Source organism: Puma concolor, chromosome A3 (genome assembly GCF_028749965.1).
Source record: "Puma concolor isolate L17-30 chromosome A3, mPumCon1.1.hap2, whole genome shotgun sequence".
Classification (NCBI taxonomy): Eukaryota; Metazoa; Chordata; class Mammalia; order Carnivora; family Felidae; genus Puma; species Puma concolor.
This window is the reverse complement of record NC_141669.1, coordinates 36,847,557-36,867,910: the sequence shown is the minus strand read 5'-3', so window position 1 is coordinate 36,867,910 and position 20,354 is coordinate 36,847,557. Positions and strand designations below refer to the sequence as shown.

At 48.4% G+C, this 20,354-nt stretch overlaps 2 protein-coding genes across 14 annotated transcripts in view; one reads left to right on the top strand and one right to left on the bottom strand.

Moving 5' to 3' along the window:
• Positions 1 to 10,851, bottom strand: part of BCL2L11 (BCL2 like 11) — a 48,084-nt gene extending 37,233 nt beyond the window's left edge. For 4 of the 7 annotated variants that reach the window (XR_015249034.1, XR_015249035.1, XR_015249036.1 and 1 more), the window contains exons 1-2: positions 10,260 to 10,851; positions 8,964 to 9,358 (exon numbers count right to left, since the gene is read on the bottom strand). Coding sequence is in view for 4 of the 7 variants with exons in the window: in XM_086700548.1 (XP_086556674.1) it covers positions 8,964 to 9,358; positions 10,260 to 10,528 (664 nt within the window). In the remaining 3 variants the exon portion in view is untranslated. Of the gene's footprint in view, positions 1 to 4,701; positions 7,186 to 8,963; positions 9,359 to 9,787; positions 10,043 to 10,259 lie in introns of those variants that run through there. The other 3 variants (XM_086700549.1, XM_086700550.1, XM_086700551.1) reach the window with 3 other exon arrangements.
• Positions 10,852 to 11,223: 372 nt separating this feature from the next.
• LOC147582370 (uncharacterized) lies at positions 11,224 to 19,732 on the top strand. 7 transcript variants are annotated; one of them, XM_086700547.1, is made up of 4 exons: positions 11,224 to 12,054; positions 12,936 to 13,078; positions 17,836 to 18,925; positions 19,165 to 19,732. In XM_086700547.1, exons 1-2 carry the CDS (start codon positions 11,427 to 11,429, stop codon positions 12,971 to 12,973), a joined length of 666 nt encoding a protein of 221 aa, XP_086556673.1. In that variant the 5' UTR covers positions 11,224 to 11,426; the 3' UTR covers positions 12,974 to 13,078; positions 17,836 to 18,925; positions 19,165 to 19,732. The 7 variants fall into 7 exon arrangements, with proteins under 7 accessions (XP_086556673.1, XP_086556672.1, XP_086556669.1 ...); XM_086700546.1 differs by having other exon boundaries at positions 13,475 to 18,925; XM_086700543.1 differs by having other exon boundaries at positions 12,611 to 13,078.
• Positions 19,733 to 20,354: the final 622 nt, after the last annotated feature.

Genomic DNA, 20,354 nt, shown 5'->3' with positions numbered 1-20,354 from the left:
AACTGAAATCATACATAATGTATTCTTTGACCACAATGGAATCAAACAAGAAAACAGTAACAGAAGGACAAGGTAATTGCTATGCACTCAGAAACGAAACAACACACTTCTAAATAATCTAGGGTCAGAGAGGAAATCGCAAAGGAAATACAAACACATGAAAGTCATTGAAAATGAAAAAACCAACAAACAAAAAAAGAACTGTAATGAAAATGAAAACACAATATACCAAGAACTGTCAGACACAGGTAAAGCAGTGGTGAAGGGAAATTTATGGCACTAAATGTTTACGGTGGAAGAGAGGAAAAGTCTCAAAACATTACTCCAAGTTCCTATCTCAAGAAACTAGAAAAGACAAACACAAAGCAAACTAAAGGAAATAAAAATGAGCAATAAAATTGAAAACAGGAAAAGAGAGTAAAATGAATGAGACAAAAAAGCTGATTTTAAAAAATAAAACCAATAAACCTCCAGAAAGACTGATAAGGTTAAAAAAATAGGAAAACCTAAATCACCAATATCAAGAATGAAATGGGCTATCACAACAGATCCTGCACCCACTAAAGATAATAAGAGAACAACATAAACACTTTAAATACCCAACATTCAACAACTTACAAGCAATGGACCAAGCCCTTGAAATCACAAACTACTGAAATTCAACCAAGATGAAAGAGACAACCTGAAGAGTCCTACAAACACTAAAAAACTGAATTTGTAATTTAAAGACACCCTCTCCCCTCCTCAGCAAGAAAGAAATCTTCAGGTCTACATGTTGTCATTAGAGAACTCTACCGAAACATTTGAAGAATTAATACGAATCTTACACAATCTCTTCTGGAAAAGTGAGAAGAAGGGAACATTCCCAAAACACTGTAAAGGCCTTGATCAAAACAAGAACAGTCTGAAGAGAAAACAACAGGTGAACAGTTCTCAGGAACTTAGGTGCAAAGTACCAGCAAATTCAATCCAGTGCAGCAATGTATGAAAAGAACTATACCCTGACCAAGAAGGACTTATCCCAGGCAAGTAAGGTAGATTAACACTGAAAATCAATGTAACTCACCACATCAACAGATTAAAATAAGTAAACTCACAAATTCACATCAATTGATGCAGAATAAAAATTTTATAAAATCTAATACCTATTCCATTCATGCTAAAAACTGTCAGCAATTCAGAAATAAAGAGAAACTTCTTCATCTTTTTAAAGAACATCTACAAAACAAGGGGCGCCTGGGTGGCGCAGTCGGTTGGGCGTCCGACTTCAGCCAGGTCACGATCTCGCGGTCCGTGAGTTCGAGCCCCGCGTCGGGCTCTGGGCTGATGGCTCAGAGCCTGGAGCCTGTTTCCGATTCTGTGTCTCCCTCTCTCTCTGCCCCTCCCCCATTCATGCTCTGTCTCTCTCTGTCCCCAAAATAAATAAACGTTGAAAACAAAAAAAACAAAAAAATAAAAAACAAAACAGCTGCAGTTAATAACACACTCATTGGTTAAAGACTGAAAGCTTTCCCTCTAACACTGGGGATAAGGCAAGTATGTCTGCTCTCATTCAACAGAGCACTAGAAGTTCTAGCCACTGTAATAGAGCAAGAAAAAGAAAGAAAATGCACACAGATCAAAAAGGAAGAAATAAAACTTCCTATTTGCAGATAACAAGACTGTCTACATAGGACGCCCAAGAAATTTACAAGAAATTACGGAGTTCAGCAAAGCTCCAAGATCCAAGAACACACAAATATGAATGGCATTTCTATTTATTAAAAACGAATGTTTAGAAAGTAAGTTTAAAAACATAACACCATTAATAATTGCTCCCAAGGAAATGAAATCTAAGAAAACATGTATGAGATCTGTATGCTGAAAATTACAAAACCCATAGACCTAAAAACTTGAAGAGACATCTGTTTATGGATCGGAAGACTCAACATAGTGAAGGCGCAAATTCTCCCCCAAACTGATCTGTTAAGTTTAACACAATTCCTATTGAAACCCCAGCAGGGTTTTTGTAGGCAATGATAAGCTTATTCAAAAATACAGATGAAACGGCACAGGACCTACCTAAAACAATTTTAGAAAAAAAAAAAAAAAAAAAAAGAAAGAATAAAATCTGAGGAATCACTCTATCCATTACTGTGGCCTCGTATGTGACTAGAGTAATGAAAGTGTGGTATTGGCGGAGGGACAGACACACAGTTCGATGGAACACAAAAGAGAACCCAGAAATAGAGTCACAAAAACACACTAATTTTTAAGAAAGGTGCACAGCCAATTATAGTTGACCCTTAAACAACCAGGTCTACTAATAGGTGAATTTTTTTCAATAAATGTGGTATAGTACTGTCAATGGATTTCCTCTTCCTTATGATTTTCTCAGTAACGTTTTCTTTCCTCTAGCTTACTGTAAGAACTGAGTATTCAATACGTGTAACATACAAAATATGCGTTCATCGACAGTTTTGTGTTATTGCTAAGGCTTCCAGTGAAAAGCAGGCTATCAGTAGCCTAACAGTAGTCAAGTCTGGGGGGAGTCAAAAGTTATGCATGGATTTTTGACTGTGCAGAGGGCTGACGCCCCTCACCTTGAGGGGTTCAAGGGTTAACGGTAGGTGGAAAAAGGGTAACAATTTTCATAAATGGTGCAGGAGCAACCAGGTACCTATAATCCAAACGAATAAACATCGATCTACATCTCAGACCTTAAACTCAATGAACATGAATCATAGATCCAAATGTAAAATGTCAAACCATAAAAGTTTTGGCAAAACAAACAAAAAACAAAAACAACTAAGCAAAACTCTTGGGACCTGGGACTGGGAGAAACTATCTGCAAATCCCAAACCTGACTGGAATCTAGGATGGGTCTGAGCTCTCAAAAAGAGTGAAGGAGTAAAACACCCCAACAATCCAATTAGAAAATGAGCAAAAGACAGAAACAGCCACTTCACGGAAGAAGGCGTACATATGCAAAGGGACACATGAAAATATATTCAACATCATTAGCCAGGAGGGAGATGCAAATTACAATAATGAGGCATGTGTCAGGATGGCTAAAACAAATAGTGATGACACCAAATTCTAGCTAAGATCTAGAAGAACCGGATCCCTCATACATTGCTGACGGGGACACGAAACGGCAGTGCCGTTTCGGCAAACAGCTGCGCAGTGTCTTAAAAAACTAAACCGCTATGTGTTCCACCAACTGCACTTCTGGGAACGGAAACTCATGTACACGCAAAAACCCATAGGGAACTGTCCACAGTGGCAGTTTGTTGCCATGGTACAGCGTCATGGCCAGTCACCTGAAGGAAGCCTGTGCCCTTGGTCTTCAACTGGCAGCTGCCGAAGACGTACCGGGGATAACGCACGACACGCAGTGCGGGCTGTGACCCTCCCCAAGTCCCTACCGTGACTTGCAAACAACTCCAATGTCCTTCAACAGGTCAATGCACCGTGCTACATCATACTGTGGAATGCTGCTCAGCAATCAAAACCAAGCGATTATTGATTTATACAACATCCTGGGTAGATCTCAATGGAATTACGCTGGGCAAAAAAGCTAATCTCAAAAGGTCGCCTGTGACAGAAGTAGAGCCATGGAGACTAGAGTAGTGGTTGTTAGGCGTTGGGGAGAAGGGAAGTGGCTGTGGCTTTCAAAAGGTAGTATGAGGAACGCTTGGGCTAGAACTCTTCTGTCTGTATCCTGACGGTAGCGGCCATCACACAAACCTCCACATCGGATAAAATCGCAGAGTAGTAACACACACTCACACGCACAAACAACATGGAGTACATGTGGAACTGGGGAAACGTGAGTAAGGTAGCCGGAGTCTATCCACGTCCCTTCCAGGCTGTGATATTGTACTAGTATGCACGATGTTGCCACTGGCAGAAACTAGGCAAAGGGCATAGACGATCTCTGTTGTTATTTCTTTACTTTTTTCTTTTTTAAAAGGTTTTATTTTTAAGCAATCTCCACACCCAACATGGGGTTCGAACCCACGACCCCAAGATCCATGTTTCACGCTCTTCAAACTGAACCAGCTGGGCGCCCCAGGATCTCTGTAGGATTTCTTCCAATTGCATGTAAATCTGTAATGATCTTAAAAAGTGTTTTTTTTTTAAAAAGATATAAAATTTAGAACTGTCTACACAGCCATTAGTCACTAAACTTCATTTGGAACTAGTGAAGAAAAAAAAAAAAATTCTTGCACTTTACCTCCTCCATCTGCAAAGCAGCCCACCCAGGTAAGACAGAATGCTAGCCACAGAGCTAATGTGACATTGTTCTCGAAGAAACACTTTCAAAAAGTAAAGACAAACAGATAAAATTCATATAAAAAATATATTTTATTTAAAAGCCAACAAGCATTATGAAAAGATGCTCAACGTCACTTATCATCAGGGAAACAAAAACCAAAACCTACAATGAGATATCACCGCGAATGGATGGTTCCTACTGGGAAAAAAAAAAAAAAGGAAAACAAATATTCAAATGTTGGCAAGGAAGCGGAGAAACTGGAACCCTTGTAGGCCATTGGTGGGAATATCAAATGGTGTGACCACTGTGGAAAACACGGTGGAGGTTCCTCAAAAAATTAAAAATAGAACTCCCATACGACCCAACAATCCCACTTCTGGGTATATATGCAAAAGAATCAAAAACATGGTTTTGAAGAGATGGTTGCACATATCAAAAAGAATCCAAAGTATAATCTATGAGATATCTGCATACCCATATTCAAAGCAGCATTATTCATAACAGCCAAGAGACGGAAGCAACCCAAGTGTCCGATGACAGATGAATGAATTAATCAAGTATGTTGCATAAATACAATGGACTATTATTCAGCCCTAAAAAGGAAGGAAGGTCTAGCAATGATGAATAACCTTGAGGACGTTATGCTAAGTGAAATAAACCAGTCATGAAAAGATCAATACTGTATAATCCCACTTATATGAAACATCTACAACAGTCCAAATCATAGACACCGATAAAACGAAGGTTGCCAGGAGCTGGGAGGAGAGGAAGTGGGGAACCGACAGTTAATGGGTACAGTTTCAGTTCTACAAGATGAGAAAGTCCTGGGAGTGGGTTACACAACTATGTCAATACGCTGAACGCTACTAACCGCACACTTAGGAAAGGTGAAGGTGGGGCGCCTGGGTGGCTTAGTCGATGAAGCGTCTGACCTCGGCTCAGTTTTGATCTTGAGGTTCGTGGGTTCCAGCCCCACATCGGGCTCTGTGCTGACAGCTCAGAGCCTGGAGCCTGCTTTGGTTTCTGTGTCTCCCTCTGTCTGCCCCTGCCCTGCTCACACCCTCTCTCTCTCGAAAATAAATATCTAAAAAAATTTACAAACCCACGTTTTTAATTTAACCCAGTATATTAAAAATATCTCAACATGTCATTCATATGAACACGGCTGAGATATTTTATATTCTTTCTTATGCACCACGAAGTTTTCAAACTCCAGTGTGAACTGACAGGAACAAGCACATCTCAATCTGGACTAGTTGCATCTTAAGTGCTCAGTACTCCGCTGTGGGAAGCTGTGGCTTCCCCACTGAGCCAGACCTCACCTGTCACCCCCACATAATAAACCTTATAGTTAGAGCCAAATAACTCAAAATATTTGGCGGGGTAGGGGAGACACACAGGGTCTTTTTCCAGCTGCTAGACTTTTTTTGAAATCTTATTTGTCTTCAGGTAGCTCTATGGAAAGGCTGATGGGCAAAACTCCAAACTCTGAACATCTCCTGGGCATGTCCTCTTTGTCAGGCCCTCATTACGATCTGCAGGACATCATGCCTCTCCTCGGAGGGCTCACAATCTGCCAGATAACTGCCAGGTGCAAGAGGACTAGGCACATCATGTGGAGGAATACCAAGAACACGATTAACCCCTACCTATGAATTCTGATGTTCCAGAGAATATAAAGGTTAAGTCATTTGACACCCGGAAGTTGTTAATTACGGAGCTTTCACCCTGTTCACAATATTCACTGGCACATCCTGACCTTTCTTAACTCTTACCTCCACCAGCAGTAACTACACCTTCAAAGTACAAACTTGTGCAGAAAACAGTACACAATTTGTATTAAAAACGCACATGGCATACGCACACTCACTAGCAAAGGCACTCAGAAACCCATACCTCTGTCAACGATTGTGGGCAGAATAATCGGTTATCCACTAAGAGCTCATTTGTTAAGTTAATTGACCCAGGATGTAAGGAGACTACAATTTGATTGGTGAAAGCAAACAAAAAAAAAAAAGGAAAGAAGAAAAAAGAACCCTCTCTCTCTCCTCATGGAAAAATAGAGTATTTTTTAAAGACCTCCAGAAAAATTGGGGATATCGAGAAAAATAGGAAAGCATTTCTAGAATAAACAAAACATCTACTTGCTGCACATCCCAGACAAGAATAAACTTTCTCATCAGAACAAAGATGCAGGAGCAGAACTACCAGATCCGCTGCTTCCTTTCCCCACTCGAGGAGCAGAAACTATTTTGTGGGTGAAGGAGCAGGAGCCCCTGGCAGAGGAGAACCTCTCTATAACCTCACATTTGTGTTGCCCTGGGGAAAACCAATCATAAAGACTTCTTTGTGAAAAAGAAAAAAATTGCGTTTTGCAATAAATTATCAAAAGCTTCATTGAAGATCTTAACGGACATGGTTGAGTAAGGAACACTAAACATGACTACAAAGAGAACAGAACCCAATTTTATCAACTCAGCAGATTTCAGGGGTCTTTAGGCACTGGACTATTAGAAGAATAACCATGAAAAAAAGTTATAGACTACAAAGGCTGTCAATTTTATTCTGCAGTTAATAAAACTCCTATCTATCTAAGTCCTCTCCAGTCCCCCACTCATCCCCCACCCCAGCAAACAGATCTCCCCAGAACTAAATACTGAAAACTTACCTTGATGCACTAACTTCAGACAAACTCCTTATAACTTATCATTTACTCCTTGCATTAAACTCTCGGTTATCATGCCAATCTACCGGAATGTAGTTAGTGCTATGAAATTACACCTCAGGATCCATGACTTGACTTCACAGGTATAAACATAACTGTCTTTAATAACTTAGACTGTGATCTCTAAAGCTTTACATCTGTCATCTGGAGTAACAGGACTTACCTTATAATCTCGCTAAACAGTATGTTACCATACATACTAAAAAAAAAAAAAAAAAAATACATTATCTCACCCACTATTTCTGGTTCACAAGGTAAGATAAACTCTATCTATGCATCAAGCCACCACCTGTAGAGGCGGATTCATAGGTCTGCAGGGAAAAACTAAGGCTTCCAAAGGATCCTTAAAATACATAGGTTTTTAAAACTACACACCATTAAGCCCTATTCACTCATTCAGTGAGCAAGAATGCTACAGGTTCATAAACTCACTTTCATGGGCAGAGAAACATTCCCAAGCACCGAGAACTTCTAAGCTTTAAATGAGTTCAGGACAGTAGTAGGAGAAGTAAGTAGCAGCAATAAAACTTCTAGCTCCTTTTCTTAAGGAGGGATCCTAATGAAGTAGATCTCAGTTTGCAGCGGGAGACACCTAGCCAATATGCACAGTTACCAATGTTTTTGCCGTCTCTGCTTGCCATTTCCCACGTGTGCCCAATCTGACAAGTGACCAACCTTCTGAGGCTCTAATTCCGTAACATGGGGACAGACCTGCATGGTTTCCCCATCTGAAGATTAGGAGGCACAGCCCCATTCTATCTGTAAATGCAAATTTGCCATTGTGTTCCAGCAATCAGATGTCTAGCCTGATGACTGTTTAGTTAGCTTCTGGCAAAAATGTGATCTACATTCTAACAGTCTGTATATACCGGATCCTTCAGGAATAATGCTGCCAACTTGCTTATATTTCATTAATCCAGGAAAGGCTAATCTGTCCAAATGGGAAGCAAGATTTTGGTGAATCCTTATCAAGACATGAACCTTTTCCATCAGTGGGGAAGAGTGACTTGAATCAACACAGACTTACTCCCTTACCAAGGTTGCCAGAAGCAAACATGCTCAAAGTCACATGCTGGGGACTCAAGGGTCAAATCTAGCCTGCAGATGTTTTATCTGGCTTGCACAGTGCTTTCAAAGTTCTAAATTAATTGCCAATGTCTAAACATCAGGATATTTGGCATCAAAATCTACATTCCTGGGTTATCTTGCACTATACAATAGGAAAACAACTACTACTTTCAGACCACACACCCACACAGACACAGTTGGGGGCAGTTCTAACGTAAAAAGTGCAAATGCTCCCTGATTTCCCATAGTTAGTTCCCACAAGGTCAGTTCCCTCTGTGATTATATGGTCAGGTTTTCCTGGGCATTTATGTTTGCCACTCCTGGTTCAGACCCCAAAACACTGTTTAATCCCTGAAATAAAAACCCACAATCTAATCTTATTAGTGCTATACCTAAAACCCCTGAGCAAACAAAATTAGCCCAAAGAGAAATGTGAGTAGAAAACAAACCATTTCCATGGTTCTATGTTGGTACTGCCTTTACAAACAAGGTCGGTTTTTTAAAGCGTCCTTGTTGAAAATGGTTAACTTGTCTCGTTTCCCTCCATACATTTAGCCATGTTTTTAAGCTATTTGCTGTAGCTGACTGAGTCCCCTTCAAGCACAGGGTCATTAATAAGTGAGTCTTAGTGGTTACAACAACACCTACACTTCAGTGAAGGCAGGAACAGGGATTCCGGCTTTACTGCTCAACAGGCAGATCCTGGGGGTATTTTACTGCTGCTACAAAACCTGATTTAAAATCAATGTTGGCTTGATGTCTTATTTGACACATCCTCCCCTCCTGCCAAAACATGGAATAAGTCAGTAAAAGGGGTTTCTAAAAGGGGGGTTAATGTAAATGTTACACACAGCCTTTACACAGTCAAACAACCACACGTTAACTACCTCTTACCCGGGTATTGCTTACCCATTGCACTGAGATAATGGTTGAAGGCCTGGCAAGGAGGACTTGGGGTTTGTGTTGATTTGTCACAACTCATGGGTGCCGGGCTCCTGTCTGTGTCAAAAGAGAAATACCCACTGGAGGATCGAGACAGCAGGGAGGATCTTCTGACAAAGATGAAAAGCGGGGATCTGGTAGCAAAAGGCCCGGGGCTGGCTGGTGGGGCCAGCGGGCCCTGAGGGCTGCCTTGGGGGCAGCGGTCCCCTTCGCCTTCAGGATTACCTTGCTGCTCTGTCTGTAGAGAGGTAGGGGCCCCAGGCCTGAGCTGAGGAGGCCTCTCAGCAGGCTGCAATTGTCCACCTTCTCTGTCACACTCAGAACTTACATCTGAAGGTTGCTTTGCCATTTGGTCTTTTTTTCTGCAAGTAAAATAAAAACTAAGATTATCTTAAGCAAAACAGTAACTGTAACAAGTAACTAAATGTAGCTAACTTTCACGGACTCCTTCAACATTTCTAGAAGAGCGAATGCTTTAACGTTAAGTCGTCAGTTGGTCTATTTTTCTGACAATCTTCCAGGTAAGAATAAAAATAACACCTAAAATAACAAAAGTTATCTCTCTCTTTGCGAGGTGGGGGGAGGGGAGGGGGTGGGACTAAACTTCCTGCCACCAAGCAAAATACAATTGCATCGTCAACGTGTGACCGGTGCTCTAACGCACACGGACACGCACACAAGTTTTAGGAGAAGCAGCTCGCGTTAAGTCTATTCACACGTGCTCTTTGCTCAGGGCCGACTTGAAGAAGTCGGAAACTCCCAGCGGGCTCTGATTTCCCGGGATCAGATACCGCGCTGGAGCACAGGAGCGGGCGCAGATGCAGCGATTTGCAGGCGGCTGGCCGCGTTCCCCGCTCCGGCCCCATTGTTCTGCCGAAAGTGCTGAGGGCAGCAAGTCTGGGGAAGGTTTGGCAAGGGCCGTCAGTCGTAGTAAGTGCGTCACAATAGAGTTTGTAACTCCGAGCGAGCGCGGCTCGGCCCGGGTCGGGCGCTCCCCGCCCGCGGTCCCTCCCGCTCCCAGCCCGCGCGCCCCTCCTCCCGCAGGGGGTAGCGCGCCGCCCCGAACTCGACAGAACTTCTCCCGAACGCACCCACACTAAGAGGTGAACACCTCCAAATGGGGGGGGGGGGAGTCCCCCAAAGCCGTCCCCGGGCGCCCCCTGCAAACTCCCCAAGTTACTCTACACGCTAGGCGACACCGGAGCGCGCGCCTCCTTCACCCCATTGACCCTCCTCTGCGAAGGCAATCGGGCCGAAACTCACGTCCGCCCCTTCCCTTCCGAGCGTCGCGTCCGAGCCCGGGCCGCGCGGCGTCCTGCCCGCGCCCTTCGCCGACCCGGAGCCCCCTGACCGTCAGCACGAAGGTAGCGCGGGAGACAAAGCCTAGAACTCGCGTTCAGAGCCCCCGGGGCAGCGCAGACCCGACCACTGGCCGTCCACCCGCCGCCGCGCTCCGCCGGGCAGGCGAGGGCTCCGCGCGCCGCGCTTCTGGCCCGCGCTGCCCCGGCCGCCGCCGCCGCCGCCGGGAACATCCTCCGCCTCCTCCCGCTCCTCCCCTCGCGCACTGCGCCCGCCGCCGCCGGCACCGCCGACCTCCCCGCGCCGCTGGCGCCGGGTGCCCGAGCTCCCAATTGGCTCGCGCGCGGTCGCTCTGCGCCGCAGCCAATAGCCGCCGCCGGCGGGGGCGGCGCCTACGGGTCAGGCCGCCAAAGGCGAGGCGATTGTTGACAAACTCGCCTCCGAAGGCGGCCCCGGCTGCGGCGGCGGTGGCGGCGGCGGCGGTGGTGGCGGCGGCGGCGGCGGCGGCGGCGGCGGGAGTCTCGGGGCCCGGAGCTGTCCAGGCTTCCCCAGCCCGCCCCCCGCCTCTGTGACCGTCCGGACGCCGCTCGAGCCTCCGCAGCTCCCGCCACCCCAAGCAGCCGGTCACCTGGAGACAAAGCAGGAGCCTCGCTCTCTCCACACCCGCAGGGCCGTTCTCAGCCCCTAGTCCTTGCTGCGGGCCGCCGACCCCGCCCAGGCCGGCTGGGCTGAAGACCCCAAAGGCCGCCCCCTCCCTAGCTGCAGCACCGACCCTCCTCCAACTTCCTCCCTTTTTCTCCCGGTGCGCCGCGGACACGCTCCAAATCTAAGCGATCACCACGGCCACTGGCACGCATATCTGCGCGCACCCGTGGCCACTGAAGACAGCGATCGTATCCACACCCCCATTCCCAGCGTCCCGCGGGTCTTCCACTACCAGCACCAGCACCAGCACCAGCACCGAGTAACAGGCCTTCGAGGGCACCGCACCGCCAGCCAGCACAGCAAGTGAGTCGCGGTGCCCGGGTCTCTACGACAGTCCGGCCCCCGGATGCAGCAGGTTCTGCTGCTCGAGGCTCGTCCACTGCGTGGCCGCGGCAGTCGGAGGAAGCCCTCGGTCTCCCGCTGTCTATGGATGGTGCGGCTGGTATCGTCTGCAGCGCACTCGCAGACCGGGCAGGGCTCCCAGACACGTCCGAGAGAACGAACGCAGTAGCTGCCCTGAAACCTCGGCCTGAATGGGTACAAGGAAAAGCCGAGTCCCGTCAGTTCAATAACCACCTCAGTTCCGCAAATCCTCCGCAACGGGCCCAAGCACCCGAGAAAAGTCAAGGCTCCAGACCAGCTCGTACCGCGCAGCCGCTACTCGGGGGTCTCCGGGAGCCGGCCGCGAGGCTCTGGCCGGCTGCCGCAGCCCAGTGTCGTGGAGCGGGGCCCCAGCTCCCAGGACAGAGCGGAGAGCACGCGCTGCCTTCCCAGCCGGCCCTGAGAAGCTTCACCACTCCCTCGCGCGGAATCCCGGCCCGAGCCGTACTTCGGCCAAGTGCCCGTAGCCTTTCCACGGATGACCCCTCACCAAACTGGACCTGCAGGGGAAGGGAACCCGACCCGCCTGATCGCCGCCTCCCGCCCAGCGACAAGTGGGACGGGTACGTGCATCTCTGCCTGCACGTGCTCGGGAAGGGAGCAGGAGGTGGAGCCGATCTGACTCCGGTGTTTGTGTTCCGTCGGCACCCGGCCCGCTCCCGGGGATTCGGAGGTATTTACCTTGCGTTTCTCAGTCCGAGAGTCAGAGTCAGACATTGGGGGGACGAGGGCCAGGGAAAGGACGCCGAGGGGGTGGCGGCGGGAGCGGGGCAAAGCGAGCAGCCCGCGGCGATGCTGGCCGCAGTTGGGCTGGGGCGCGCAGAGCGACTTCAAGAATCCGGTGGCAGTGGTGGCGGCGGCGACGCGAGACGGAGCGCTCTTACAAGATGAGAACCTGGAGGCTGCGCGGAGCGAAGTGAAACCTGCACAGCCCTGCAGCTCGGCTCTGGCTGGTGGCCCCGCGCCCGCACCCAATCACTGTGAGCTCCGCCCCCGCTGGGTCCCGCCCCGGCGCGCGGGCTGGCAAGCCCCGCCCCCGCCGCGCAGCAGCCGCTGGCGCTTTCAGGCTCCGACAGGTAAAGGCGGGGGTGGCCCCGCCGGGTTCCCCTGCGCGCGCTGCCCGCCCTGCCCCGGCGGGGCGTGTTTACTGGAGCGACTAGGGCTGCTGGTGGCTTGTGCGCACCCATCCCCCTCCCTCCAAAGTGTACCCTTGCCTTTCCCCCATCCAGCAAAGGCCAAGACGTGCGCTTGGAACAGAGGGGGCGCTCCGGGCACGCAGAAGCGGGCTGGGCCGCTGCCGCCAGCCGAAGGCCTCAGGAGGCGCCCCCGAGCCCTTGATGGGCTGCAGGAATTTCTCTCTCAGCCTCTTTGGGGCAGACGCGGGGACTGGGTTGACCCGAGAACACGCAGGTCCAAGGTTGAGCAGAGGGTCTCAAAGCTCTCCTCACTCAGAGTCTGGGGTGCTGGGAGAGACCACGATCTGCAGGGCTGCTCACCTTCCTCGCTCTCGCCTCACGTGATTGTCTTAGGCTCCCTCCTCTTGCCATCTGGCAGGGACACCTAGCCTGTCTCCCGCGCGGAACCTCCGATAAGAGGCAGAGCCCTTGGCGGGGCGAGTGAAGAAAGAGGCCAGGAGCTGATCCCCGGAGGCGTCTGTTCCGTAGCCCCGAAGCGAGAAGGGGCTGAGCGCAGAGCAGGTAAAATAGGGAAATGAAAAAAGAACTCGAAAAAAAAAAAATCCTTTTAAGAAAAAAAAAAAAAAGGCCCAGAAGAATCTCGGCCTTCAGGTGGGGGAGAGGATGGTAACTCTGCTCGGGGAGTTAGGATCCTAGAGACTGGTGGGGCTCTCAGAGAGACGCCCGGGAGGCGCGGTGAGGCCAAGGAAGGCGACGCGCATGGTGAGCGGTGTAGAGAGCGAAGTACTCCCCCCCCACACACCCCTTTTCCCTGCGCGCTCCTATCCCCTTCCTCCTTGGTGCCCGCGGCCCCACTCCCACTTCTGCTGGGGGGGACGGTACACCTCTGGGTCCGCACCCCCATATCTGTTTTCCTAATGTGGGTTATGAGTTCTCACCGTTACCCCTCACCGCTAGGAGACAGCCAGGAGACAGCCGTGGCCGGGGAGTAGGGGCAAGGTCGGTCGGGAGATGGAACATCCTGCCACGGGGGAGACCCGGTTAGACGGAATAAAAAAACTCAATTTAAGGATCACCTAATCTCCCCACCCCGCGCCCCCCCCCCCAGAATGAAGAAGTAAGGGTCCTCAGTTGCAGAGGAGCAAGTCAGCGAGGCGTTTGTCCCGCTGCTGGCCACCTCGGTCAGTTTTATGCTGCATAAGCAGACATGGAACGTCAGCGAGACAGCACAGCCCCTGGTTAAAGTCTTCTCAGCACATCCTCCCGCGAATCCTGAGCGAAGTGTGTGAGGCCAGGGGTTCCCGGATGGACTCAAGGACCCATGGCCGGTTCTGCCTCGGGATTTCGTCGCAAGAGGGAGAGGACGAGGGCGTGCACGCGGCGAAGTGGACGCAGAGGCCAGATGTCTACCCTGACCGTGGCTTGGAGCTGCTGCCTTCGACCTCAGGTGGCGGCCACGGGTGATCTCTGAGCCTTAGCCGCCCGGTGTAGTAGCACCCCGGGGAAAATAACAGAACTCCTGTGCCCGCTGGGAGCCCCAAACCCGACCTAGTGCTCCGAGCTCTCCGTGGGGTTGGGCGACGCAGACGGGGACAGGAAAAGAACCACGCAGAAGCCGTAGTGGTTGTCATCTGCTTCTGTGCAGCTCCGCCGCCCCCGCGTCGTCTGCTTTAGCGACCCTGTGAACACTTTAAAACAACAACAACAAAAAATAAAACACACACACACACACACACACACACACACACACACACACACACACCAAAAAAAGGCATCAGGGAAAGCAAATGGTTAAGCGCACTTATTTGGGACACGAAGAGGAGGTCGTCTCGGAGTCTGCTGTTCATGCAGCCCAGACTGTGCTGGGGAGCTTTGGCAGAACACCCCGCGCTCTTCCCGCCCTCTCCCACAGGGGCCGGAGGTCCTCTGGAAAGGGACGGTGTGGGAAGAGCAGGTGGGCTCTCTGCTCCGGTCCGGTCCTGGATGTCGCCCTCGCAGACACAAGCAGAGCTATGCCCACTCCTGCCTCCGCCAGGAGAGGAGGAGAGGGAGTAAGGAGGATGGCTTGGAATGAGAGAAAGGAGCAAGAATGAAGTGGGGCAATGATCTGAAAAATGAGATAGGAAATCTACAGCCCTTGCCCAGACCACAGGCGTTGCCGGCGTGGTGTCTCCGAGTTCCGAAATCGACTTAACTGAAATGTACGGCCCTAGCCCGCCTCCCCATCCTCGGAAGTAGCCGGAGCGCCTTCCCATCGCTTAATGTCTTTATTAAACTTTGTATCTATGCTCCTCTAAAGAACAGATTACAATTTCATATGGTAAAAATATTTTCCGCTCGTTGTCTTACGGTCCGGAAGCCGCCTGCCAGAGAGGACGAGCCGGAGTTCGCGCTCTGCGGAGAGCAAAACTCCAGGCACACACGCTCCCCTTTCCACATCCGTGCGTTTCCTCGAAGACTCCAAGGGGGATCTGATTCACTAGAAAAGCATCATTTGCTGAGCTGAACTTTGCCCACGAGTGTTTGATTTTTATGCTTTGATTTTTCCCCCCACGCAGCACCAATGCGTTTTCCAAAAATCACTGTAACTCTCAATCACCGCTGACAGCAGGAGACCTTTGGCGACACCTGGGTGTGGGGCGTGTTCGCAGGGGAACCCACTGTGTAGGGGGGATCAGGCGCCTAAGCTGGGAGAGGTTGCGGCTGGGCGCGGCCGGGTTACGTGATACAGATCCGTGTTCCGGGGCTGCCGCCTGGCTCCCTTTCCCAACAGCCCATCGCGAACCGCGCCAGCCTCGGTGGGAACCTCTCTCTGCGACCGAAAATCCCCGAGGGCCTAGCGCGTGCCAGGCCGGCCTCGGCCCCAGCTCCAGGCGTCAGAGAAGCTAGTGTCTTGGCAACTGCGAGCGAGCCACCACCCTTCCCGCCACGCCCGCTATAACTTGGCTCCCAGCTTGGGCCGCTGAGAGCGCGCCCCTTCTCGGGCCTGGGGTTGTGGCGGTGCAGGGTAGAAGGGCCAGGCCGCCTGCGCATTGGTGATTCCGGCGATTGGTGCGTGGAGGGAGGTGTGTGGAATGTTAAAGGCGGAGATCACCTCAGGGCATCATCCTTCACCGAGTCGCACAAATCCAGTAACTGCAAAACATGACACAAAGTGACAGATCAGACGTTGGCTCACTTACAGCGCGGGGTGCCATTGGCTTTGCGCCCACTCCCAAGCACCTGCACAGGTAGCCACTGGGGAAACTAGTTTCCCTTGGGATTTCCAGGGACCCAGGAGGGTAGAGGCCTTTGGTAATGAATAACCGTCACGAGACTTATCTTAGAAATTCCCAAGTCTGTGACAGCTGGTCCTGCAGAAGTCCACTTCTTCCATACAGGGTTGGGGGCGGGCTCCAAATTAGATGGGAATCTCAGGACCAAGGTCTGGGAATTTTATCAGCATTCCCCTTGCCTGCGCTGCCCTGCCCTCCCCTCTCCTCCAGTCCCCATCCTTTTCCTCCCCTCCACCTCTGGAGTGCCTGGGGTGCCCCCCTCTGGCGTGCTAACGCAATTGAACAGGAAGAGCATCAGACAGGTGAACCCATTGGAGACTAGCCCCGGTTCTCTCCAGACTAGCACCTCCCCACCCCTGGCTGGCAGCAGGCCATAGTTCCCGAAATGCAGGCACAGTGGGACTGGGGGTACCAAGACCAAGCACTGGCATCTCTGTGCATCTTACACCTGGTTACTGCAGCAAATCGACCTGCAGTTAAGGCGAACACCGAGGAACCTGGCAGATGTCCATGTGTATTCTGATAACCATTGGAAAACACAAATATGACATCTCGGCAGACGGGAGGGGGAAATGTAAGCTAGTGATTTTGGAGGAGCTGCATTGGGTGTATTTTAATTTCATTTTCCATGGATTAGGTGCCAATGCATTTTTTTTCTTTTTATTCCCAGGGCAAAAAAAAAAAAAAAAAAAAAAAAGCTACCAAAAATAATAGGTTGTTTTTCTAAAACTCAACAAGGACAAGGCGGAGGGTCTGCTTTCCTTTCCCATAACCAGCTGCACAATTTACCCCTCCATTTTTTAAGTTTTCAGCCAGCCATAAATTTCTTTCACTCACCAAATTACAGTTAGCCCCCAAGTTTTTATGGTTGTAAAAACAACACTTACACCAGCCCCACGGTAGCCGCCCTCACAGCAGTGGCCATTACTGAGCTACATTAATACTGTAAAGAGCACAGTTCCCTTACAGCAGTCCCAAATCCATTTCAGGTGTTCAGAGACAATGAGGGGGGGTGTCCCCAAAACAGGGGTTGGGGTAGGATAGAGGAAGATCATGAATTTTAATAGTCTAACAATACATCTGCCTTTAAAATGTGCTCTATTACACCAGTAATTTCTAATGAAAACCTTCATTCTTTACACACTGTGGTTAAGCATCATAAAATCAGTAGTGAAAAGACTTTGATCATATTTGCAAGATGCACTATGATGAACTTTCACTGACCAAGATTTCAAAGTTTGTAATTAATACTCTTGACAAATCCCTGACTAATCTGTCAACTCTCAAGGTCTTTAACCACACAGCTCAAAACCGTGAGATGGTGTAGGAGTCCTTAAACCGTCTATGTATTGTAACGTCATTATTCAAGATAAGTTTTCCTTTAGGTCTGCATTATGAAACTCAACCAATTTTTGTTACATATTCGACAATGGGGGAGATTCAATTATATGAATGAGTGTTATACGGAAGAGAGTATGGGTTTGGTCTGGCCAGTACCAGACACAGAATAAGCACTGAGAGAGAGAAATTGCAGGAGGCAGATTTATTCAATTCCACAACTATTCCACAATTCCACAATCTATTCAATTTCCACTTTATTCTCTTAAAACATTTTTTAAGTGTTTATTTTTGAGAAAGACAGAGCGAGCCCAAGTGGGGGAGGGGCAGAGAGAGGGAGACACAGAATCCGAAGCAGGCTCCAGGCTCCGAGCTGTCAGCACGGAGCCCGACGCGGGGCTCGAACCCACGGACCATGAGATCATGACCTGAGCCGAAGTCGGACGCTTAACTGAGCCACCCAGGCACCCCTTCACAACTTGAAAAATAAGAATAAAGTGATACAAAAGGATCTAACGGTTGGAGAAGAGGAGGGTTTTCTCACTCATAAGTGTTCAGGGAGCAACCCCTTCAAATAAAACTCTACAGATGAATGCTGTTATAGAAGGGGAAGACCATGTGTCAACTGCTAAGATTCTTTGTTCAACCTAAATTTCTGAGGCCGTCTAAAATATTCCTCCTTCTCCCTTTCTCCATTTGTTGCAGACCGCAACAGGCCCATTGGTCCAGATCCAAGGATCGGGCATCACTTCTTATATAACAAGTTTGACTCCGATTCCAGATACTCCCTTACCTCTGCCTGTGGGGATGATCATTATTATTATCGTCCTTTCCCTTACTAAGTACATACTGGAATCCTATCCTGTGGTATGGATTGTGCTGGGCACTGGAGATTCAGTGATGGATACTGCAGACACAGGCCTTCTAGATCAAGGAGATGTTGAAGAATTTCAAAGACTTTTTACAAATAGGATCTCCTTAATAGAAAATAAACTTAAGTAACGAATATAGCATTTATTATTATATATACGGTATTTTTTTTTTTATTACGAGGGAGTCCCCTAGGACTAAGCAAAGGGCAGGCATACCTTAGAAATATAGGAGGTTCAATATGTTTTCACTTCTATGTGGATCCTGAGAAACTTAACAGAAGACCATGGGGGAGGGGAAGGAAAAAAAAATTGGTTCGAGAGGGAGGAAGCCAAAACATAAGAGACTCCTAAAAACTGAGAACAAACTGAGGGTTTATGGGGGGGTGGGTGATGGATATTGAGGAGGGCACCTGTTGGGATGAGCACTGGGTGTTGTATGGAAACCAATTTGACAATAAATTTAATACTAAAAAAAAAAAGAAATATAGCAGGTTCAGTTCCAGACCACTAATACAAAGCCAATATTGCAACAAAGCAAGTCGAAGGAATATTTTGGCTTCCCAGCGCATATAAAAATTATGTTTCATGCTATAGCTTAGTCTGTTAAGTGTGCAATAGCATTATGTCTCAAAAACAACATATGTATGTTGATTAAAATAGATTTTGTTGCTAAACATGCTAACCATCATCTGAGCTTTCAGCTACTTGTAGTCACTCATCACAGATCACCACAACAAATAAAATAATAATGAAAAAGTTTGAAATATTGCAAGAATTACCAAAATGTGATACAAGGACACAAGGTGAGAAAATGCTGGTGGGAAAATGGCGTCAACAGATTTGCTTAACATCGTGTTGGCACAAACTTTCAATTTGTAAAAAAAAAAATAAAATGCAATACCCACGAAACACAATAAAACAAGGTACATCTGTACTTTTTTTTTTTATTATTATTATTTTTTTTTAACGTTTATTTATTTTTTTGGGACAGAGAGAGACAGAGCATGAACGGGGGAGGGGCAGAGAGAGAGGAAGACACAGAATCGGAAACAGGCTCCAGGCTCCGAGCCATCAGCCCAGAGCCTGACGCGGGGCTCGAACTCACGGACCGCGAGATCGTGACCTGGCGGAAGTCGGACGCTTAACCGACTGCGCCACCCAGGCGCCCCTGTACTTTTAAAGTTTAGTTTTATTACCAAATATATACGTCCATAATATAAGCACAAAAATGGCGCCTATAGTAGCCTCCCCTTCTCCCCATTATGCCAGTATAGGACCCAACTGTTCTGGTCAAAGCACCCCAAGCCCACCCGTCCCTTTATAAGGAAAACTCACCAGCTTTTGAGAATACACCAATGCATAGCTGTCCTTTAAAAATAAAAGAGCATGAACAAGTTACAAATTCTTATAGAAAAAACTTTAAAGAACCCGTAGCATGGGCAGTATTGCTCTAAAAATAATTACATGAGATCCACTGGAACTATCCAGGGACGGGGATCTGAGAATATTTACCTTGAAGAAAGTGGAAGTGCTCAACACTCGAGGGACAGTGGGAAGGCAAGTTGGTATGTGGATTTTCAGGGGGAAATTTATAACGAGTTTGCCTTCCCACCCCTACCTAGTTGCAGTAGTTTGTCTCTTTTCTTCCTCTTTGTCCCAGCATTTTCCTTATTCCAGGTGGGAGACTAGGATGGTCTAGAATGGGCAGTATCTAAGCTTTATAGCCTTCTTTTTTCTTTTTCTTTTTTTTTTTTTTATTTATATATGAAATTTATTGTCAAATTGGTTTCCATACAACACCCAGTGCTCATCCCAAAAGGTGCCCTCCTCAATACCCATCACCCACCCTCTCCTCCCTCCCACCCCCCATCAACCCTCAGTTTGCTCTCAGTTCTCAACAGTCTCTTATGCTTTGGCTCTCTCCCACTCTAACCTCTTTTTTCTCCTTCCCCTCCCGCTTTATAGCCTTCTAAACAAAATCCAGTTTTCCTTGTGTTGGTGTTAATTATACAATAGATGCTCAAGGTATGAGGTGTCCAATGACACCCCAGCTATTCCAAAGACTCTGTGCAGAAGGTTTTCCTGCCTCTTCCCATGCCCCCCACCTCTGTTACCAACACCAGGGGACCTCCTGCTGTTCTCTGTGTCAAATCCCTTACCTCAGCTTGAAATGGCCCCCAGTTAGCCCCTTTCTTGTGGGCACTGGGATAGCACCTTTTTCTCCATCCCTTGAATCTGGGCTGCCTTGTGACTTACCTCGACCAATAGAATGTGGAGAAGGTGACACTGTGTGACTTCCAGAGGTTAGACCTCAAGAAGCCTTGCAATGCATGCCCATTCTCGCTTCCTGGG

Excerpts from the sequence above, each read along its gene's own strand:
- LOC147582370 (XM_086700543.1), top strand. The coding sequence starts at position 11,427 with ATGGATGGTGCGGCTGGTATCGTCTGCAGCGCACTCGCAGACCGGGCA. Across the intron at positions 12,055-12,610 it reads CCGCTCCCGGGGATTCGGAG|CAAAGGCCAAGACGTGCGCT; the intron begins GTATTTACCTTG and ends TCCCCCATCCAG.